At 40.8% G+C, this 23,413-nt stretch overlaps 1 protein-coding gene across 5 annotated transcripts in view; it reads right to left on the reverse strand.

Moving 5' to 3' along the window:
• The window catches only part of UPF2 (UPF2 regulator of nonsense mediated mRNA decay), a 131,514-nt gene that overhangs the window by 60,519 nt on the left and 47,582 nt on the right, over nucleotides 1-23,413 (reverse strand). For 3 of the 5 annotated variants that reach the window (XM_005564621.4, XM_005564620.4, XM_074001016.1), the window contains exon 9: nucleotides 5,165-5,273. The exons of the other annotated variants lie outside the window; for them this stretch is intronic. In XM_005564621.4, coding sequence (XP_005564678.1) covers nucleotides 5,165-5,273 — 109 coding nt within the window. The remainder of the gene's footprint in view (nucleotides 1-5,164; nucleotides 5,274-23,413) is intronic. 5 annotated transcript variants of the gene reach the window in all.

Genomic DNA, 23,413 nt, shown 5'->3' on the forward strand with positions numbered 1-23,413 from the left:
GTGATCCGCCCGCCTCGGCCACCCAAAGTGCTGGGATTACAGGCGTGAGCCACTGCGTCCGGTCTTCACTCTGGTTTCTTAAAACCTTATGATCAAAAATATGTCAAAACACTTCTGGATGAATTAACAATGTAACATTTTCTATATATTTGTAGTTCAATAATGCCTCTTGTAAGACTTTATTCATATAATCAATCATCCATAGCAAAAATGTGGCTTGCAACTCTGCTAAAGACAAATAAAATTGAGATTAATTGAACAACAAAGTTTGTATATACTAATTAAAACTCTTCAGGCTGGGCACAGTGGTTCATGCCTATAATCCCAGCACTTTGGAAGGCCAAGGCAGGCAGATCACTTAAGGTCAGGAGTTTGAGATCAACCTGGCCAACATGGTAAAACCCCGTCTCTGCTAAAAGTACAAAAATTGGCCAGGTATGGTGGCCTGTGCCTGTAGTCCCAGCTACTTGGGAGGCTGAGGCAGGAGAATCACTTGAAGCCGGGAGGCTGAGGTTACAGTGAGCCAAGATCCCGCCACTGCACTCCGGCCTGGGCAACAGAGCAAGACTCCGTCTCAAAAATAACAACAACAACAACAAAAAAAAACTTTTCAGATATATCAACACACATGAACTGTAAGGATTTCCTAAGGCCTATCATTTACCACTTTCCTGGAGAAAGAATCCTCTGTTCTAGTCAAGCTGGCCCCTCTAGAAGGGCCAAATAGATATTCACCCAAATAGATTTTCTATCCTCCATAATTTGCTCACTTTGTTTTACATGAAGTTTCTTCAATCATTCAGCAAACTTTTCTGAAAACCTACTGTAGGCTAAACATAAAATCAGTACTGAGTCTATAAATAAGTAAATTTGCCTTGACATAAAATTCTTTAAAAACTTTTGTGAACCAGTATCTCCAAAGTAGAGTGCATAAGACTATTTACCTACTTGGAGTAGGGAGGGGAAACTGGCAATTCTATTTATATGTTTTATCTCACACATTTCCATTTGTTTTTGTATGGTTTACAATGCACAAAAGCATTTGGTACAATTGCCAAGGTATGTAATTTTGAAATAAATATACCTATAATGGGGATATGTAGTCAACTTATTTTAACAAATAAAGAAACTTAATCAAAAAGTTGGGAGATGATTAATTTTTAAAATGTCAGTGACTTAATTTGCTTATGTTAAATAAAAGTTGTCTCCCCAGTCAGGTGTGTTGGCATGCGCCTGTAGTCCTAGTCACTTGGGAGGCTGAAAAAGGAGGATCGCGTGAGTCCATAAGTTTGAGGCTGCAGTGAGCTATGATCATGCCACTGCATTCCACCTTGGGTGACAGAGTAAGATACCATCTCTTAAAACAAAACAAAACAAAAAGTTGTCCCCTTCATCACTAAAGAAGTAGGCCGTACTGAAACTTTAGAGAAAACTAGAACGGAAAAGAATTCCTCATATTCCCACCATCCAAAGACTGCCACGTTAACATACTCACATGTGATTGTTTTTTCTTCTCTGCTTTCTAAGCATTTTAAGTGTATGTTTATTATACGTAAGATTTTATATCTTGCTTTTTAAAAAAGTACTTTCTGATATAAAAACTTGTTGTTGCTGTTGTTGTTTTTTGAGATGGAATTTCACTCTTGTTGCCCAGGCTAGAGTGCAGTGGCGCAATCTTAGCTCACGGTAACCTCCGCCTCCTGGGTTCAAGTGATTCTCCTGCCTCAGCCTCCTGAGTAGCTGGGATTACAGGCATGTGCCACCCGTCCGGCTAATTTTGTATTTTTTCTTTTTTTAGGGAGACAGAGTTTCTCCGTGTTGGTCAGGCTGGTCTCGAACTCCCGACCTCAGGTGATCTGCCCGCCTCGGCCTCCCAAAATGCTGGGATTATAGGTGTGGGCCACCGCACCTGGCCCTAAAAAGGTTTTTGTACACATCAATTCTAATGGCTTTCCATCATTTCAGCATTGTGATTATATGGCCATTTTATTAATCCACTGTTGGGCTTTCAGATGATCAGTTTTCCCTATTAGAGTCATAGTGTGAATCACCCTTTTTTGGTACATAGATTTGTTTACTTAGGACATGTCCTCGGAGTTGTCCAAATTATGAATGCCTCTAGGGCTCTTGAAATCTAGTGCCAAACAGCTTCACCATATTCCCACCTGAAGTATCTGAGAATGTTGGTTTCTCATGTCTATTACCTTTTCTAATTGTCAGTTAAATTAGCAAACCCATTGTTTCAACTAGAATTTCCTTAACTGCCAATGAAATTTCACACGGCTTTGTTAACAAAAGCTTTATTTCTCAGTTGAGGTTCTTAGGGGGGAAAACATATCAGACTGCAGAAATAACACTAGATCTAGGTAGAAGACAGAGACAAGAAAAGCTGGTTAAAAAGCTACTATCATAACTCCAGGTATAGAAAATGAAAGACAGTGGCAGGAGGTACGAAGAGAAGATGCTAGATTTTAGTTGGTTTAGAAGTCAATATCCAATTAATTCCGTAAACAATGGCTCCTAAATGTCTAGGTGCAAAAGTAGAGGTATTTATCTCAGTAATTGGATAAAATACATTGTAAATTTACAGGGAAAATACAGAAGCAGATTCAAGAAAGTAAAAGACATTTTTAAGAAGAAAATAATGAATTCAGTTTGGGGAACAATTTAGCTCAAAGTACATGAAAACTTTCTAAGTATCATAAGAGAGGTTCTGGCAAGATATATATATTTGGGGTTGTTGAAAAATAGATAAGAATTAAAAGCCAGCTAAATGCATCCCATTAAAAAGGAGGCTGAAGGAAGAAAGCTGAGCCAATCCCAACAAAGAAACTCAGGTAGAAAAAAAGGTGGAGGAGATTAAGAAAGTAACACAAGTAAGAACCAGGAGAGAATGGTGGTATAGAAGGTATAATTATTATTAAATGATATTTATGTACAGATGCTATGTGAGGAGTTATACGTGCATTATTTCATTTAATCCTTAAGAACAATCCTATTTCTAAAAATGCAATTATTAACCCTACTTGGTAGACATGGAAACCAAGGTTTAGAACACTTGAGTCTAAGTTGGCCACAGTTACAATGCTAGCATGTGGTGGAGCCAGAGGCAGGCTTCCTAAAAAACAGGAGAGTCTGGCAGTTTCGAGTCTGCAGAGACACTAACTAACAGGCAACCGGAAAAACAACTGCTGGTCTCTGCCAGGGTGCTATGATGGTGAATCAAAGGGTAAATGTCAGGAGAAACAGAGACAAGTATACTGTCAAACATTTCAATAAGAAGGTAATGAAACAGTTGGCGGCTGAGGGAGGGGACGGGGGATGCTGAGAAAAGGTGTTTGTTGTTGTCACTTTAAGGATGTGAGTGGTGAGCATGTTTCCGCCTAATAGAAAATCGCTGGCAAAGCCTATAGATTTGGGGTAGGAAGGCCAGATCCTGGAGGAAGTAGACGGTGATCAAGTATGTAGAGTGCTCTTTCTTCTCCCTCGGAGAGCACTGGTTCCCAGTGTGCTCCTGGAGTTCTGATATTCTTCCCTTGTAATGAAGCATTGCAGCAGTACAATAAAAATGCCAATACCCCAACTCTCACCCCAATTTTCAAATGAGAGAGTACATATAGAATTTTCTTAATTTTAAGTTTTTCACCAAAAGCACTAATTATGCTTGGTCCAGGAACTTGTGTTTTAATTTGGAGATTGGTTGAGGGGTATAGGCATATAACCAATATAATAACTCATACTGTCCACTAGTAAAACAGTTACTTCTTTGTACAATGAGATTAAACATATCAACAAGAATATCACGGCTTATGATGTATCTGTCTCTGAACTAGCAGCATTTGTCAAAGTGTGTTCTTTGATGGGTTCCATATGCATGCCCTCCAGGAGATTCACAGAGCACATTACCATATTAATGCTTTGAGAATTCTTAAAACAAAACAAAACAAAACAAAACCATTTAACTTTATTGAGTTCAGGGTTTCCAACCTCTCTAAACACAGAAACCTTCCCTTACATACTACCTGTGAAAATCTGAAAAACTAGCAAAAGTTGGCCCCAAAAAATCTTAACCACAAATCTCATACTAACAAGAAGTGCTTACAGACTATTCTCCTTTGCAAGAGACTCTCCTTCCTTTGCACTCAAAGCACCCACTCTCCAATAATTCACCTGGCAATTCAGCATGCAATTCCTTACAGCTATTACATTTAAGGATTAATTTTTATTTAAACTTTGTGTCCTCAACTACACCGTTTGAGTTCCTGACCTCGGGAATTTTGTCTGTTCTTCCGAGAGCTTGGCAATACGACTGACTGGTGCATAGTGAGTGAGAGATAGCAGTGCAGACATTTCCTGTTTTTATTTGCATTCTGACCAACTTATGATAAAGCAAAGTTTTGTAAACACCATTTTTCCATTGGCTAACAACAACTGAATTTCATGTTTTTTCACAGTCTAATAACGTCCACTTTCAGTCACCTCTGGCAGTATCATTTCCCCACTATCAAGCCTGTATTTGAAGCAGAAGCACCTCCATGAAGTAACTGGATAACATGGGTTGGGAGAACCACTAACACATAGTTTGTTCATACTTCTAGGGCTAGAGAGAAAGGGAAGCCATCTGGCAACAGGCTCCTGTTATTTCCCAGGGTGATCTTTAAGAAACTCACCATGATCCAAGGTAAAATTTCTTAAGGCAAGAATCAAAGAAACACGGGCTATGGCAGCACTCGCTAGTATCAGATTATTGATGGAAACTTGTAGACGCCACACATTTGGACCCAAGCACCTAAAGAACCTTATCCTATGTGGCACTACACCCTGACTCATGGTGGCCAATTATGTTTCTTTTGGAAACACCAATGAAGGCTCCGGCTGTCTTGACCTTGGAGAAGCGTTTCTACCTTAGAAAAGCAAAAAAGTGCCATTCCTGCAATGGGGGAACAAGGTAGCAGCAACAGCTCACCTTCCAACAGAATATCACTCATCAATTTCAAGCTTCGTTAAATAAACCACTTTTCAAAAATTTAGAATACCATAAATTCTAAACTGTTATACCACTATCAAATTTCAAGAATATGCTTACCAACAATTACATTCTTAAAGAATCCTCACTCAACGTATAAGAATATATATATTACAAAATAAATGCTTAAATACATACATGAAATCTGAAATCCCCCCTCAGCATGGAACAAAGATCCTCTGCTACATCAGACATGCAGGGATGCAATGTAGCAACCAATCTTGCATAAAATGGTAGCAAATCCAACCTGCAAAAGTTATATGTGATATGTGTCAAAGGAAAGACATATCAAAAATAATTCATTTTAAAATTTAAACTTTTTCAGATGTATTCACACATTAAATGATTTTAAAACTCATAATCATACAGACATGCCTATTTATTGCCATCATAAAGAAGTGTTTGAAAATTCAATGAGCCTTCTGAAATTTTATTAATATTCTGGCATTCTCCATTCTGTGAATTTATTGCATAGCTATAATTTTATTAAGTATGTAATTTTGATAAAATATGAAACACCACGCACACACACAAAAAACAACAGTATGTTTTGACATGACTTAAATTTTTAATCACATAATTACTGAGTAACTGCATATTTACAAATCTCAAGGTAACTTCTTCAGTGTAAGACAAAATCCTTTAAAGCCGTTTCCTTCATTTATCTCAGGGTAAGTTATTTGGAAACCCCAAGGTCTAAAGCAAAAAGGTAATCAACAGGCTGGGTGCGGTAGCTCACGCCTGTAATGGGAGGCCAAGGCAGGCAGATCATGAGGTAAGGAGATCGAGACTATCCTGGCTAACACGGTGAAACCCTGTCTCTACTAAAAATAAAAAAAATTAGCCGGGTATGGTGGCACACGCCTGTAGTTACAGCTACTCGGGAGGCTGAGGCAGGAGAATTGCTTGAACCTGGGAGGAGGACATTGCAGTGAGCCCTGATCACGCCACTGCACTCCAGCCTGGGTGACAGAGCAAGACTCCATCACATGAATGAATGAATGAATGAATGAATGGTACTCAGTAACTGAAAAAGCCTCAAGGAAGGCAAAACAATATTACAAAATCTATACACTAACTTACGTATTTCACTCATTACAGAACCCACTCAGATCCTCATTCAGGATCTTAATTTGGACAGTAAATGGCAAATATGTGGCATTCACACTGCCACCCTCTTCCACTGTCAGAGCACTTTTTCCCATTACACAGGAATGATGCTCCGGAATCCTGCTTAGCACAGCACTCCAGGTGACCACTACTAGTTGGAATCAACACGCAAGCTAAAATTTATTTTCCATTCCTGCCATAGATGTTATTACTCAATGATTCAACACTCAGCAGATCAGACTCTGAAGATGAGAAGTAGTGAGGAACTGATAAAAGCAGCTGTACCGACAGCAGCAAGTAATGGAGCTAACAGTGAGAGAGGAAGCTAAAAACTATAAAATTACAAGAGCTTAAAAATTATGACAGCTTGAAGCCAATTAGAACAGAAACAAATAATCATACAAGTCTTAATTATCGCTGAGTAGAGGCCGGGCACGGTGGCTCATGCCTGTAATCCCAGCACTTTGGGAGGCTAAGGCAGGCAGATCACCTGAGGTCAGGAGTTTGAGATCAGCCTGACCAATATGGTAAAACTCGATCTCTACTAAAAATACAAAAATTAGCCGGGCATGGTGGGAGGTGCCAGTAATCCCAGCTACTCGGGAGACTGAGGCAGGAGAATCCTTGAACCCAGGAGGAGGAGGTTGCAGTGAGCCGAGATCACACCATTGCACTCCAGCTCGGGCAACTAGAGCGAAACTCCATCACAAAAAAAGATTATTGCTGAGTACATCACTGTACTATACAATAATATATGAAAATGTTTGATCATCAGGAAAAAAACCACATAATTAGATCTGGAAAGCTCCTTGGATGGATACATTAACCCTTAGCTAAAGGGATACAGTGAAAAAAGAAGGATGGAAATAAATTTGAAAGGTATGGTTAGGCGGGGCATGGTGGCCAGTAATCCCAGCATTTTGGGAGGCTGAGGCAGGCGGATCACCTGAGGTCAGGAGTTCAAGATCAGTCTGGCCAACATGGTGAAACCCCCACCTCTACTAAAAATACAAAATTTAGCTGGGTGCTGTGGGGCCTGTTTGTAATCCCAGCTACTCAGGCCTGGGAGGTGGAGGTCGCAGTGAGCCAAGTCCATGCCACAGGACTCCAGTCTGGCCACAGAGTGAGACTATCTCATAAAGATTAAAAAAAAAAAAATTGAAAAGAAGAAAGGTATGGTTGAAAGGAGGAAACTGGTTAAATTCATACCTAAAAGCCTCAAAAACATAGTACTCCTCAAAAACTTGGGCTATTATAATTTACAAGCAAATTAGTTCTTACTAATGTGCTGGGCCCTGTCTAGGCCTTATATATATAACTCAACTTGTTAAACCTAATAACCACTCTATACGGTGGATATTACACTCACCATTGCAGAAATAAGACAGATGCTGAGAGAAGTTGGCAATATGATAGCTTTGTAGCAATACTGCAATAGTTTTTTAAAATAAATCATATCTTTCTTTAAAGAAACAGTGAAAACTATAATCCATTATATAAAAACATTTAATGCTAAAATTTAAATGTTTATTTAAAATATTTTTAAGGTCTTATCAATTAAAGTCTAAGCTGCTATCACATGGAAAATGCACAAAAATAGGTCCCACCACTCTCTAAAGATATTATAAAAATAAGGTACTCCCGTAAGGTTTTTTTTTTTTTTTTTTGAGACGGAGTCTCATTCTGTTGCCCAGGCTGGAGTGGACTGCAGTGGCGCAATCTTGGCTCGCTGCAACCTCAGCCTCCCGGGTTCAAGCGATTCTTCTGCCTCAGCCTCCCATGTAGCTGGGATTACAGGCAAGCACCACCATGCCCTGCTAATTTTTGTATTTTTAGTAGAGACAGGGTTTCACCATATTGGCCAGGCTGGTCTTGAACTCCTGACCTCGTGATCCATCTGCCTTGGCCTCCCAAAGTTCTGGGATTACAGGCGTGAGCCACTGCACCCGGCCCCTATAAGTTACTCTTATAAACATGTAATAATTTCCCTAATGTTCCTAGCGCTAAAAAAAAAAAAAAAAAAAAAAGGCTTGGAGCAAATGAACATTTAATGTTCTTACATAATAGATGAATTTACACTAATATTAAATTTACGAATTTTAGTTAGAATATTAGGTTCTTCATTCATTTTCCACATCCATTTTAACAACAAAGAAAGTATTATTTTCCAGTTCATAATCAGTTGTCAAATTCAAATATAGGATTTAAATTTATGCGTAAGTTCTTTTGTTGCCATTGCTATAATTTCGGGTCAGAAAAGTACAGGTACCAGAGCAAAGGTAACAAGATGGCAAAGCAACGCACTGGGAGTGAGGAGGCCCAGGTATAAACTCTAGCAGCAAACAGCGTCTCCATGACCTCAGGGACTGATCCACCCTCTTCTCCCATACCTCCCAGCTCGCCTGCACCAGGCCCACTGACTCCTCACTGACGATCTGACTCAGGGCCTCTGCAATGGTCCCTGCCTTGGGCTGGAATATGCTTTCCCTAAACATCCATACTGTTTACTCCCTCCCTAAGGGGAGTCCCAGTCTCCCTGTTTTGACCCATTCTGAATACTCCAAGGAAACTGCACCTAACCCATCCTACCTCTCCCAATCCCCCTACAAAGCTTTTTTTTTTTTCTTTGAGACAGAGTTTCAGTCTTGTTGCCCAGGCTGGAGTGCAATGGCGCGATCTCGGCTCACTGCAACCTCTGCCTCCAGGTTCAAGCAATTCTCCTGCCTCGGTCTCCCAAGTACCTGGGATCACAGGCATGCACCACCACACCTGGTTAATTTTGTATTTTCAGTAGAGACTGGGTTTCTCCATGTTGGTCAGGCTGATCTCGAACTCCCGACCTCAGGCAATCCACCTGCCTCAGCCTCCCAAAATGCTGAGATTATAGGCATGAGTCACTGCGCCCAGGCCTACTGCACTACTTTTAAAAATGGAATTTACCACTTAAAGTAGTAAATAATTGATTTGTTATGGTTAACTCATTTGTTACCCCTCCCCGCCAGAAATGTTCAGTTCCATGGCAGACAGTTTATCAGCACTCAAACAGTGCCTGGAACATAGGCAGGTACTCAATATACACGTTTGTTAGATAAATGAATATCTCTGGTAACTCACTCCTAAGTATACTGTTAGCATTTAGTCTAAGACATTCTTCCTCGTATTAAGGAAGTAGCATCTTACTTTTGTAATAATATTACATTTTACCAAGCAAAAGCTAACCCAAATTATCTTTTAGCAATTAATGGGACATTCACATAGTTACTTACTTTCCTGCTGATGTTATATATATTAATAGATTGCCTATGTTAGAGCATCCTTCCATTCCTATGATCAATCTTCTTTGGTCATGCTGGATTCTTATTTTCCAATATACTATGTATTAAATATGATTTGCTAGTGTTTTACTTGAAATTTTTATATTGACATTCACAAGTGACATTGGTCAATGCTTGTGATTTTCTTGCTCCTTCTTCTTAGAATTTTTAATACATGAAATAACAAGCTTTCCATGCTCTGGAACAAGTGATATTATTTCTTCCTTAAAAGGCTAAAAATACTCAGTTAAGCTTTCTAGTCTTATTCTATTTAAGATGAAATTTTTTTTTTTTTTTTTTTGAGACAGAGTTTCGTTCTTGTTGCCCAGGCTGGAGTGCAATAGCGTGTTCTCGGCTCACCGCAAGCTCCACCTCCCAGGTTCAAGTAATTCTCCTGCCTCAGCCTCCCGAGTAGCTGGGATTACAAGTATGTGCCACCACACCCAGCTAACCATGTATTTTCAGTAGAGACGGGATTTCTCCATGTTGGTCAGGGTGGTCTCGAACTCCTAACTTCAGGTGACCCGTCGCCTCGGCCTCCCAGAGTGCTGGGATTACAGGCGTAAGCCAGTGTGCCCAACTGGTAAGTTTAACGCTTTCTTCCATGATTACTGTTCTATGTGGGTATTTTATCTTGAATGAATTTTGAAAATGTGCATTTTTTTCAAAACATTAAGTTTCACTGAGATTTTCAAGTGGTTTAAAAATATTTTAAGTATATCATCTGCTCATTTCTTAAACTTTTTAATGTTCTTTTTGTTCAAACTATATTTTCTACACACTTCTCTATTTTGATTTTTCCAAGAACCAGATCTTGAATTTCTAAAACTTTTATCTTAGTTATCTTTTTCAGTGTATTTTTCAACAAAGTTTGAGATAAAACAGCATCAGATATTCTTAAACTATGTCATTTCACTTTTCTTTTTTTCCTTCCTTGTGCTACCTAGTCTAAGATCATTTCACTTTTCTTCTATTTGTTGGCCTGTCCCTTGCACTTCACTTCATTTTCTTCTCCCAAGTAGCCCAATCTACTTTGAGACTTTTTCTGAGTCCCCCCAAAAAGGCAGATACAGCTTTTTTTTTTTTTTTTTTTTTTTTAAGAGTTGGGGCCGGGCGCGGTGGCTCAAGCCTGTAATCCCAGCACTTTGGGAGGCCGAGACGGGTGGATCACGAGGTCAGGAGATCGAGACTATCCTGGCTAACACGGTGAAACCCCGTCTCTACTAAAAAATACAAAAAACTAGCCGGGCGAGGTGGCGGGCGCCTGTAGTCCCAGCTACTCGGGAGGCTGAGGCAGGAGAATGGCGTGAACCCGGGAGGCGGAGCTTGCAGTGAGCTGAGATCCGGCCACTGCACTCCAGCCTGGGCGACAGAGCGAGACTCCGTCTCAAAAAAAAAAAAAAAAAAAAAGAGTTGGAATCTCACTCTGTTGCCCAGGCTGGAGACTGGTGGCAGGTTCTCAGGTCATTGCAACCTCTGCTTCCCAGGTTCAAGTGATTCTCCTGCCTCAGCCTTCTGAGCAACTGGAACTACAGGCGCCCACCACCAGACCCGGCTCATTTTTGTATTTTTAGTAGAGACAGGGTTTCACCACGTTGGCCGGGCTGATCTTGAACTCCTGACCTCAAGTGATCCACCCGCCTCAGCCTCCCAAAGTGCTGGGATTAAAGGCGTGGGCCACTGTACCTGGCCAGCTATGCATTTTATTTTATTTTTGAGACAGAGTCTTGCACTGTCACCCAGGCTGAGTGCAGTGGCGCGATCTTAGCTCACTGCAAGCTCTGCCTCCTGGGTTCACACCATTCTTCTACCTCAGCCTCCTGGTTAGCCTGGACTACAGGCACTCGCCACCTTGCCCGGCTAATTTTTTGTATTTTTTAGTAGAGACGGGGTTTCGCCGTGTTAGCCAGGATGGGCTCGATCTTCTGACCTCGTGATCCGCCCACCTTGGCCTCCCAAAGTGCTGGGATTACAGGCGTGAATGTCCGGTCCAGCCATGCATTTTAAAGCAAGACAGTTTTGTGCTACCTGTTCAGGCACAGGTCAGTGAAGTAACAACACAGTAAAATGTTTTCAGCTTTAACAGGGATTTTTAAAATGAGTTAAGGAAGTTATGAGTTAAGGAATTATGGAAGTTAGATACTCCATTTTCTTGGAATCCTCTACCCCTATAAAAAGGATAGTTGATACAAAATATCACCCTGCCCTACTGAAATCTTGAAGTCCTATGTCTGTTCATCCATTACTCACAAAATAAAATCCTTTATGTTGTAAATAATCAATTATATAGTTGTTCAATGCTAGTCCTGCTTAAGAATGCTTTCTGCATGTTCTGCCTTCCAAAGGGCACACAAGCTCAAAAAGGGGATGGAGTGCAAAATGTCACATCAGTCACATGAAAGTTATTAATAACACAAAATATTTTCATCAACATAAACTGCAAATTTGTGTTAAAATTTTTATTTTTTATTTTTTATTTTTTTTGAGACGGAGTCTCACTCTGTCGCCCAGGCTGGAGTGCAGTGGTGCAATCTCAGCTCACTGCAAGCTCCACCTCCCGGGTTCACACCATTCTCCTCCCTCAGCCTCCCGAGAAGCTGGGACTACAGGCGTCCACCACCGTGCCTGGCTAATTTTTTTGTATTTTTAGTAGAGACGGGGTTTCACCATGTTAGCCAGGATGGTCTCGATCTCCTGACCTCATGATCCGCCCGCCTCGGCCTCCCAAAGTGCTGGGATTAAATGCGTGAGCTACCGCACCCAGCCTAAAATTTAAGCTAGATGGATATTTCATCTAATTTGAGTGTTCTGAAAAGCAACTGAAAAATACTTAGATCCTTCCTTTGAAAACAGAACTCTATGATCTTATAAAATGGTGATAATTACATTTACCAACAATGAACAATGAACCACTTTAAAAGAATGCTATTTGTCCTTAAATAATAAAATCTTCTTTATGTTTTTAAGGTCTCCTGAATCACACATTTAAGTATCCTACTAGCGGTTAATGATTATCAAGTTAGTAAAGAGTCACTAACTACAAGTAAACAGAAACAAGACTGCAGAAACACACAAACACTTTTGTTATTGAGAGGGAAAGAAGAAATTCTTATGGGGTTTTATCTCCTAATCAATTGACTTTCTAAAACAAATGTCTAGCTCTCTTTTTCTCTTCAAAATCTAAAGAAGTTGACTGTTGAAAGCTATTTAATTTTATCTCTGTGCTCAAAAATGCCTGGAAAAAAATGAATGTGAAAGAACACTGTTATGGTTCAATTAAAGAATACAAAGGATTTCATAGGAAACACTAAAGCAGAAGATGATTCCTAAAAAATGAAATATAATAAACAAAACTCTGGGGTCATTTACTCTGAAATCAACAACCAAATGCCCTGTCGACTTTTCCACAATGCTGCTGTTTCCAACACAACAGCGGCACCAAGTGGTGCAACATACTAACAGATTTCACTAAAACATTCTCTCACAGTTCCAAATTGAGTGAAGGAAGAGGTCCAATCAGAAAATTTCTCACAAAAAGTCCAGCAAACTCTCCTAAAAGCTAGATCGGGAAAAGCTGTTCAGGAATTAAGCGCAGCACTTCACCTCTGAAGAGTATTCTGTTTACATTAATCTAAAGAGCCAACACTTGGCTAAAACAATACCAAGTGCATTTATACTTTAAACACAAGGAAAGAAGAGATTCTTATGTACTTCCCATGGTATTGACTGACTTTAAATTTTGGCTTAGGTGAGGGGCCTTCTGGGGTGCTGGAAATGTCATATATCTTGATCTGAGTGATGGACACATGTGTACTTTAGATAGAAACAACTCAGGAAGAGTAACTAGTGGCTGCTGGGTTTAATGCCTAGGTGAAGGGATGATCTGTGCAGCAAACTACCACGGTACATGTTCACCTATGCAACAAACTTGCACATCCTGCACATGCACCCCTGAACTTAAACTTTAAAAGTTTAAGAAAAAAAAAGACATAAACACTTAATGTGAAATCTCAATTACTTGTGTGTATAGCTATGTTATAAATTACCTATAAAATAAAATGCAAATATCTAAGGGGATTTCTACATCTCAGTGGAGTCCAAATGAATAGGCTAAGAGAGGCTGGGCACAGAGGCTCCCTCCCTGTAATCCCAGCACTTTGGGAGGCCAAAGTGGGTGGATCATTTGAGGTCAGGAGTTTATGACCAGCCTGGCCAACATGGTGAAACCCTGTCTCTACTAAAAAAAAAAATACAAAAATGAGCCAGGAGTGGTGGTACATGTCTGTAGTCCCAGCTACCTGGGGGGCTGAGGTGGGAGAATCTCTTAAGCCCAGTTGGTGGAGGTTGCAGTGAGCCAAGACCACACCACTGCACTCCAGCCTGGGTGATAAAGCAAGACTCCATCTCAAAAAAAAAAAAAAAAAAAAGGCTAAAGGATATAATCATAGTCTTTTGAGATTTTTTTTCATCGGGAAGAATGCAACTAAAAGTTAAAACACTGCTTCAGATCAAACCTTTAAGAACTGTAAAAATAAACTACATCAAACTTTAAAAACTGTGCTGCAAATTATACTACCAAGCAAGTGAAAAGACAACTCGGAAGATGGGAGAAAATACTTCCAAATTACACATCCGGTAAGAGATGTGTGCCCAGAATACATAAAGAACTCTTACAGCTCATTCAAAAGAGGACAAATACAGTTTTAAAGGGGCAAAGGCTGTGAATAGATACTCCTCCAAAGAAGATATGCAAACAGCCACTAAGCACATGAAAAGATGCTCAACGTCATATGTCATTAGGGAAATACAGTCGTCCCTAGGTATCCGTGAGGGACTGGTTCCAGGAACTACTACCCCCACCCAAAAGATACCAAATTACTTATAATGCCTAACACAATGTAAATGCTATATAACTAGTTGTTATGCTGTGTTTATTTTTTTAATTTCTTAGAGACAGAGTCTCACTCTGTCACCCAGGCTGGAGTGCAGTGGTGAGATCAGAGCGCACAAACTTCAAATTCCTGGGCTCAACTGATCCTCCCACTTTAGCCTCCCCCAAGTAGATGGGATTACAGGCACATGCCACTATGCCTGGCTTATTTTATTTTTTATAGAGGATGGGGTCTCACTATGTTGTCTAGGCTGGTCTCAAACTCCTGGCTTCAAGCCATCCTCCTGCCTTGGTCTCCAAAAGTGTTGGTCTTACAGGAGGGAGGAAGGAGCATGCCACAGAGGACGAGCATCTGACTAAAGAAGTCCCAAACAGGCTGGGTGGGTATGGGTGGACTAGGCCAGGATGCCAAAAGGTGATAGTATTTCCTTGCCCCCTCTCCCAAAGTGTTCCAGCCTGCCCCAAATGCCAAAGACTCGAAGTAACTTGCTACCTCCAATACCATTTCACTGTCTACCCAGGAGAATATCTGAGCCTGCTTACTCTACGCTCAACTCTCTTTACTCTCCTTACCTCCCCGCTTGAGGGCTATCAGTCATCACTATCACTCAAAGGATAGAGAAAGCTATGGGAATACATGGGTTCTGGAAGAATCAGAAATGGGATGGGCCGGGTGCGGTGGCTCAAGCCTGTAATCCCAGCACTTTGGGAGGCCGAGACTGGAGGATCACAAGGTCAGGAGATCGAGACCATCCTGGCTAACATGGTGAAACCCCGTCTCTACTAAAAAATACAAAAATCTAGCTGGGCGAGGTGGCGGGCGCCTGTAGTCCCAGCTACTCGGGAGGCTGAGGCAGGAAAATGGCATGAACCCGGGAGGCGGAGCTTGCAGTGAGCCGAGATCCGGCCACTGCACTCCAGCCTGGGCGACAGAGCGAGACTCCATCTCAAAAAAAAAAAAAAAGAAAGAAATGGGATGACAGGGAATTGATTGGCACTTGATTACTATCTGTCTACTCCAGACTCCCTAGGGATCAAGCCATCCCCCCCGCTCAGGGATAAGCTAAATCCTGCAGGTAGGGTAGAAATCTACCTGGGAGAGAAGGACAAAAGAAGACCTTCAAAATGAAAGACTTTTCTGATCAATAAAAACATACAGCCAACCAGGAAATGTCAACCTGGTCCAAGTCCCTCCCTATTATCCCATTTTACAGATCTGTAAACAGAGGCCTTGGCTTTCCAAATCCCACAGTAATGACCTTTAAAAAGATTGAGACGGTTTTATTTAAACACTGGAAAGACTATACAGAGTACTATTAACATGAGAAATGATTATAGATTTTGATACAATTCAATTGATTAAAATCTATATAAAATATAAAAATGTGCCAGGCATGGTGGCACATGCCTGTAATCCTAGCTACCCAGGAGGCAGAAGCAGGAGGATCACTTGAGGCCAGGAGTTCAAGAGCAGCCTGGGCAACATAGCAAGACCCTGTCTCTTAAAAAATAAATAAATAGGCCGGGCGCGGTGGCTCAAGCCTGTAATCCCAGCACTTTGGGAGGCCGAGACGGGCGGATCACGAGTTCAGGAGATCGAGACCATCCTGGCTAACACGGTGAAACCCCGTCTCTACTAAAATACAAAAAAAAAATTAGCCGGGCGAGGTGGTGGGCGCCTGTACTCCCAGCTACTCGGGAGGCTGAGGCAGGAGAATGGCGTGAACCCGGGAGGCGGGGCTTGCAGTGAGCTGAGATCCGGCCACTGCACTCCAGCCTGGGCAACAGAGCTAGACTCCGTCTCAAAAAAAAAAATAAATAAATAAATAAATAAATAAATAGACATGTAAAGAGTAACAGTCAAAGCTAGGTATAAATTACATCCTTCAAAAGACTGTCCTCTACCAGCCAAATCATGAGTATTTCTGTTTCCAACAAGATAACTTACAAGAGGAATATTATTAACACAAGTCTACTGACTGAAAACAAATCCCTGTGAGTACTTCTGTAGCAAGGGCCACAATGTTACCCCAATGCTTCACATGCTTCCCTACATTTTCTAAATGCTCTTGTTGTCCTAGACAATAGGCTAAGAACAAAAATGACATGGCACTTCTTGTCCAAAGTATCTACGACTAAGCTGAGTTCACACGCTTGCCTCCCATGCCACGGCCACCTAAAAGTCATGCTAGGATGTAGATGAAAGTAGTCTGGATCCTTGAGTCACCTCCTGAAAGGGTGCTCTAGGGAGCCCACCAAATCCAGAGGACTTCAAGAGCCTCAGATTTCAGGTTTGTTGTTCCTCCAACATCCCTAGCCTATCCTGGCTTATCTGTCTTCTCAGGAAAAGTAATAGCCGACACCAATAAAGCTGAAAATAGTTTCTCAGTTATAGGAAGCTAGAATGATATTAATGTAAGAAAACATGAACTTCAAAAGAAAACTCTGACTGAAGCCATCCAGTCTGTCCAGATTTGCTTCAAGGTAAATTACAGCAGGATAAGCAAGTGAAAAGAAAAGGGAAAGCTAGCCGGGCGCGGTGGCTCAAGCCTGTAATCCCAGCACTTTGGGAGGCCGAGACGGGTGGATCACTAGGTCAGGAGATCGAGACCATCCTGGCTAACATGGTGAAACCCCGTCTCTACTAAAAAATACAAAAAAAAACTAGCCGGGCGAGGTGGCGGGCGCCTGTAGTCCCAGCTACTCAGGAGGCTGAGACAGGAGAATGGCCCGAACCCGGGAGGCGGAGCTTGCAGTGAGCTGAGATCCGGCCACTACACTCCAGCCTGGGCGACAGAGCGAGACTCCATCTCAAAAATAAAAAAATAAAAAAAAAAAAAAAGAAAAGGGAAAGCTGGCCCAAACAGGGCAGATCTTCAAATATGCAATCAACATGCTTCTTTCAATGATAAACACATATTGTTTCTCTATAGTTTGACCACTTATCCTCAAGTTCTATCTTTCAGTGATAAACCCATATTCCTGACATACAACAAAAGCTTAGCATCTGGAAAGGCAGGGTAAAGACCGAGCAAAAGCTCCAGGAGGAAATGCAACACCCATGCAGAACAGGGAAATGGCCCCCAAAGCAACCAACATCAGAAACCACAGCAAAAATCTGTCCTTAAAAAGGAAACCTGTTGGCCGGGCACGGTGGCTCACGCCTGTAGTCCCAGCACTTTGGGAGGCCAAGGTGGGCAGATCACTAGGTCAGGAGATCGAGACCATCCTGGCTAACATGGTGAAACCCCGTCTCTACTAAAAATACAAAAAAATTAACTGGGCGTGGTGGTGGGCACCTGTAGTGTCAGCTACTCGGGAGGCTGAGGCAGGAGAATGGCATGAACCCAGGACACAGAGCTTGCAGTGAGGCGAGATGGGGCCACTGCACTCCAGCCTGGGTGACAGAGCGAGACTCCGTCTCAACAAAAAAAAAAAAAAAAAAAAGAAACCTGTTAATAACAAAGCTGAGCAAATCTAACTCATGATATGTAATACAAAGAGGGTAGGTACAGCATCAATGCAAAGGTACTGTCCATTTTTTTAAATTAAAAAAATTAGAAAGAAAAGAACAAATTCCTCAAAACCTACCAAACAAAATTCTCCAGAAACATACTGCCATGAAATATATGAAAATTCTGGCCAGTTTTCCACGCATTTTTTAAAAAATTGAATGAACTGAAACAAGAAATGAGAAAAAGAGTAGTAGAGGGAAAAGACTTGGCAGAATGCTGAGTAAGAAAAAGACGACACTGAAAAAAGTGATTGGTAAGAATAAAATAGCCAGAAAACAAGCAAAGCACAGTTATGCATCATTGGGGTACCTAAAAAAGCAAGCCAAAACAAGAGAACAGAACTAGGATTTAAATATATTTGAGGAAAAAGAAAATAAAATTCCCTGAATTTTTCAATATGAACATGGAAGGGGCATGAAGAAGGACCCAGAAGGATCCACACCAAGAACGATCTATCCTAGGAAAGTTATTGCATTTACTTCATTAATTAGAGAAAAAATTACTTGGCCAGTCATTTAAATGACCAAGTCAATTTTAAGAGAGGAAAAAAAAAAAAGGCCAGCTGGCCTATATTTCAACACAGTAATGGCAAATGCCAAATGACTATTGAGTGACACCTACACGATATTTAGGGTTAAAAGGTATGAGCTGTGGATCCTCCACTATAACCAGTCAAGCAGCCATTCAAGTAACATAGCCCCAATCCTGAACATAGAGAAATTCAAGGCATATTTTTTCCCCAACAACACTTTTTGAGAAAACTATTAGAAATGAACTTCAGGCCAGGCGCTGTGGCTCACACCTGTAATCCCAGCACTTTGGGAGGCTGAGGTGGGCGGATCACCTGAGGTCAGGGGTATGAGACCAGCCTGGCCAACATAATGAAACCCTGTCTCTACTAAAAATACAAAAATTATCTGGGCGTGGTGGTAGGCGCCTATAATTCCAGCTACTCAGGAGGCTGAGGCAGGAGAATCGCTTGAACTGGAGGTAAAGGTTGCCGTGAGCCAAGATCACGCCACTGCACTCCAGCATGGGCAATAGAGCAAAACTCAGTCTCAAAAAAAAAAAAAAACGACGACGAAAATGAACTTTAGCAAATAAGGGCATTAGAGCAAGAAATTTTAATATAAATGTTTTATTCCCTATCAGGATATGTCATCAACATAAAAATAAGTGAGGCGGGCTGGGAAAGCAGACAGGAAGTCAGGTGTGCTGCTTGCCTACTTGTAATGCTGAAAGTTAAATATTACTCAAATACAAGAATAAATACATTTAAGAGTAAAAAGGAAAATACTAAGGAAGAAAACGTTATTAACTAATATCAGATGAGTGACTAAAGAGAGTAAGAAGACACCACAAACTAATTTTACCACTGCTCATGGTAGAAAATAAGAGACTGTCTAAATAAACAATCGCTAAGGAAACTTACAATCATAAAGTACTAAAATAATAATGCAAACCTTCCTAAAAACAAGAAACACACACTCATGCACGCACACTAAATTAAAAAATATAAAAGACCACACAATGAAAGTCTTTTAGGAATTAAACCAAAAAGAAAAATATTACAGAACTCAAGCCAATCATAAATAGCCTAAATTCCTTTCATTAAAAGAAACGTATTTTCAGACTATGTCTGAGAGTAAAATTCAATTCAATTGTACATAAAAGAGACTCAACTAAAATGATTCTGAAAGATGGAATATAAAATAAAGGGCACAGGTATACCAAACAAAACGCAACTAAAAAGAAAGCAGCGGTCAGGCGCGGTGGCTCACACTTGTAATCCCAGCACTTTGGGAGACCAAGGCAAGTGAATCACTTGCGGTCAGGAGTTCAAGACCAGCCTGGTTAACATGGTGAAACCCCATTTCTACTAAAAATACAAAAAATTACCCGGGCGTGGTGGTGCACGCATGAAACCCCAGTTACATGGAGGCTTAGGCGTGAGAATTGCTTGGACCCAGGAAGTGGAGGTTGTAGTGAGCAGAGATCACACCACTGCACTCCAGCTTGGGTGACAGAGTGAGACTCCACCTCAAAAAAAAAAAAAAAAAAAAAAAGGCAGCAATCATAATCATTAGTATCAGATGAGTCGGAATTCAGGCCAAAAGGCATTAAATAAGACCAAGAAGAACAATTTATAATGACAAAAAATGTATGTAATTAACAATTAAGTTTTATCTATACAACAAATACCACAACAGTAATATACAGAAATCTGGAATCATAGTAGCTATTAGGAGAAAGGCAACAGATCAGGAGTCACAGTCTTGACTCCACCTCTCAAGCCATGACCTCTGGGCAAATGGCCAAAAACGTAAGAAAATAGATCTGAATCATTATTTAATCATGTAAACCTGATCAATACGTTTACTGACTATATAATTAGAGACAAAGTAAACTTCAAAACTTCCAAAAAAAAATAAAAAGACAGTATTCTCTAATCAAAATGCAATAAAAATATAAATTATTGACAAAGCCACAAAACAAAACAAAAAAAGCCCCTCTACCTGGAAATTTTGAAACTCGTTGGGTCACAAAGGAAATAAAACTAAAATTACCACATGTTAGAACTAACAGATGGCCGGGCACAGTGGCTCAAGCCTGTAATCCCTGCACTTTGGGAAGCCAAAGCAGGAGGAGCTGCTTTCAAGCCCAGGAGTTCAAGACTAGCCTGGTCAATATAACAAGACCCCGACTCTACCAATAATAATAATAATTTAATGTAAAAATTAGCCAGATATGGTGGTTCATGCCTGTGGTTCCGGCTACTTGGGAGGCTAATGTGAGAGGATTGTTTGAGCCTGGGAGGTTGACGCTGCAGTGAGCCGTGATCTCACCACTGCACTCCAGTCTAGGCAACACAGCAAAACCCTGTCTCTAAAAAAAGAACCAAGAGACATGGCTTAAACTATGCTCAATGGACAACTCATATGCGAAGTGCCAGAAAATAAACAAAATAAAAGGAAGAAACCCAAAAGAAGAAATTAATAAAGAACAAAATCAAAAATAACAGTAAGAAAATCATTACAGAGAATAAATAATAAATCTAAAAGCTGAGTTTTTTTGGTAGGAAAAAACTAGGTAAACCACTAGCTAACATAATCATGAGGAGAAAAGAGGAAGTACAAATTCAAACATGGCACTGTTTGTAATGGCAAGACTGGAAAGTCTGAAACAGTTAAATATAGTACATTCATCAAAAGAAACACTGCAGCTTTAAAATAACGAACAAGGGAAATCTTTATGTCTTGAGATGAAAAGATATGTATCAGTTACCCACTGTGTTAAAAACAGGAAATAAGAATCTGTAATTGTATTTTCTTGCATACGCAGAAGAATCTTTGGGAGAATATATAAGCATCAAGATACTGATTTCCTACTGAAAGGAGTGGAAATTGGGCAGATGGGAAGGCAAGGATAAGAAGGATACTTTTCATCTATAACGTTTTCTACTTCTGGATTTTGAGCTATAGGGCTGTATCACTTATTATTTAAAACTGCATATGATCAAGATTAATTCCTCAAATATTTTAAGGTTGGACTATATGCCAAACACTATACTTGGTGTTGGAGATGCAGAAAATGAAAAGATGGAGTCCTCTGTCCTAAAGAGTGATAGTTTCAAGCCTGAAGGAGAGACAGGAAGCAAACCAACATGAAGTGCTGTAAAGAACATCTCTATCTACACAAGGGAAAAAAGGAAGGCTGTCCATAGAGGATAGCTCTTATTAAAGACTTAAAGATGAGTCAAAGATTTCCAGTGGAAAAATAAAGGACATCCCAGATAAAAGCAGAGAGCAGCGGCAAAGGCATGGGAGTAGAGAGAGCAAACGGTATTCGAGAAGCCATTACAGATCAAGATTCTGCAGGAGGAAGAATAGCTAGAATTAAGACTGAAGAAGCTGAAAGCCAGCTAGCCAAGAAAGGGCATTACGTGTCATGTTGCCTAATTTGATCACCTTTTACATGACAGGTATTGCGCTATGCGCTGGCTATAAAGCAGTAAACATGGCCTCCTTCCTGCAGTTTACAGTCTAGAGGACAACGTCAAAACATTTAAGAAAGAGGTTTGGCTGGGCGCGGTGGCTCACACATGTAATCCCAGCACTTTCGGAGGCCAAGGCAGGCGGATCACAAAGTCAGGAGTTTAACATCAGCCTGGCCAACAGAGTGAAACCCCATCTCTACTAAAAATATAAAAATTAGCCGGGCACGGTGGCGGGGCCCATAGTCCCAGCTACTTGGGAGGCTGAGGGAGCAGAATCGCTTGAACCCTGGAGTCGGAGGTTGCAGTGAGCTGAGATTGCACCTCTGCACTCCAGCCTGGGCGACAAGAGAGACTCTGTATCAAAAAAAAACAACAAAAAAAGAGGTTTTACCAAGAATTTCCAGGAGTTTGATGCCATGACCTTTCCTGTCTCTGTCTCTCCGCACATACTGTGTTGCCTCTGTCAGCAACGCTCTCCCTACATTCCCAGTCCCCACCCATCCCTTATCTAGTCCATTCTTCTCAGGCCTCAGATGAAATGACCCTTGTTCCAGGCAGTCTTCTCTGACTCCTCAGACTCAGTCAGTCAGTTCCACTTGGCTCTATGCTTCAAAGCATGCTGCGCTTCTTCTTGACAATGGCACTTAGAATTACTCCTGTGTCTGCCTCTCCAAACTGTAAGCTGTATGAATACAAGAACTAAGATGATCTTGTTCACCCCTGTACTGTATCTCCAGCATGGATCACAGTACACAGCAGATGCTTAATGAATTATTTAATGAATGATTAAATTTTAGAATAATATAACAATCTTTCCTATCAGGCTGATTATAATATACTTAATTGTATTTATATACCACAAGGATATAAGACTATGAGATCTATTTCTCATGGCTCTAGAATACTTGCATCTTTTTTTAATACTTATGATAAACTATCACTTCATTCCACCTTTTTTTTGAGATGGAATCTCGCTCTGTCACCGAGGCTGGAGTGCAATAGCATTATCTTGGCTCATTGCAACCTCTGCCTCCTGGGTTCAACCGGTTCTCCTGCCACGGCCTCATGAGAAGCTGAGTACGGGCATGCACCACCACACCCTGCTAATTTTGCATTTTAGTAGAGATGGGGTTTCACCATGTTGGTCAGGCAGGTCTCAAACTCCTGACCTCAGGTGATCCACCAGCCTCAGCCTCCCAAAGTGCTGGGATTACAGGCCTGAGCCACTGTGCCTGGCCTGAAGTATGTAATTTTACATTATAAAAATATTCATCCATATGACTTCTTCAATTACATAATTCTTAATTATCTACTCACTACATTAACACATTCCCTCTCTCTTGCCCCACTAAAATGAATTAATAATGCTAACGGGAGATTAAAAACTGATATGAAAGAAAAAAGGCAAGTAGTGATTTGGTTTCACTGAGAAATCTTACCATTATCAAGAGATCATGGGCCTCCATCAATGAATGAACCTCATTAAAATTCTGCTGAAGAAACCTTCAATGAAATCCCTCAGAATCCTTATCTTTTTGGGAGAGTATCTGTCTTAGCTAC

This window comes from Macaca fascicularis, chromosome 9 (assembly GCF_037993035.2).
Source record: "Macaca fascicularis isolate 582-1 chromosome 9, T2T-MFA8v1.1".
In the NCBI taxonomy this organism is placed as follows: Eukaryota; Metazoa; Chordata; class Mammalia; order Primates; family Cercopithecidae; genus Macaca; species Macaca fascicularis.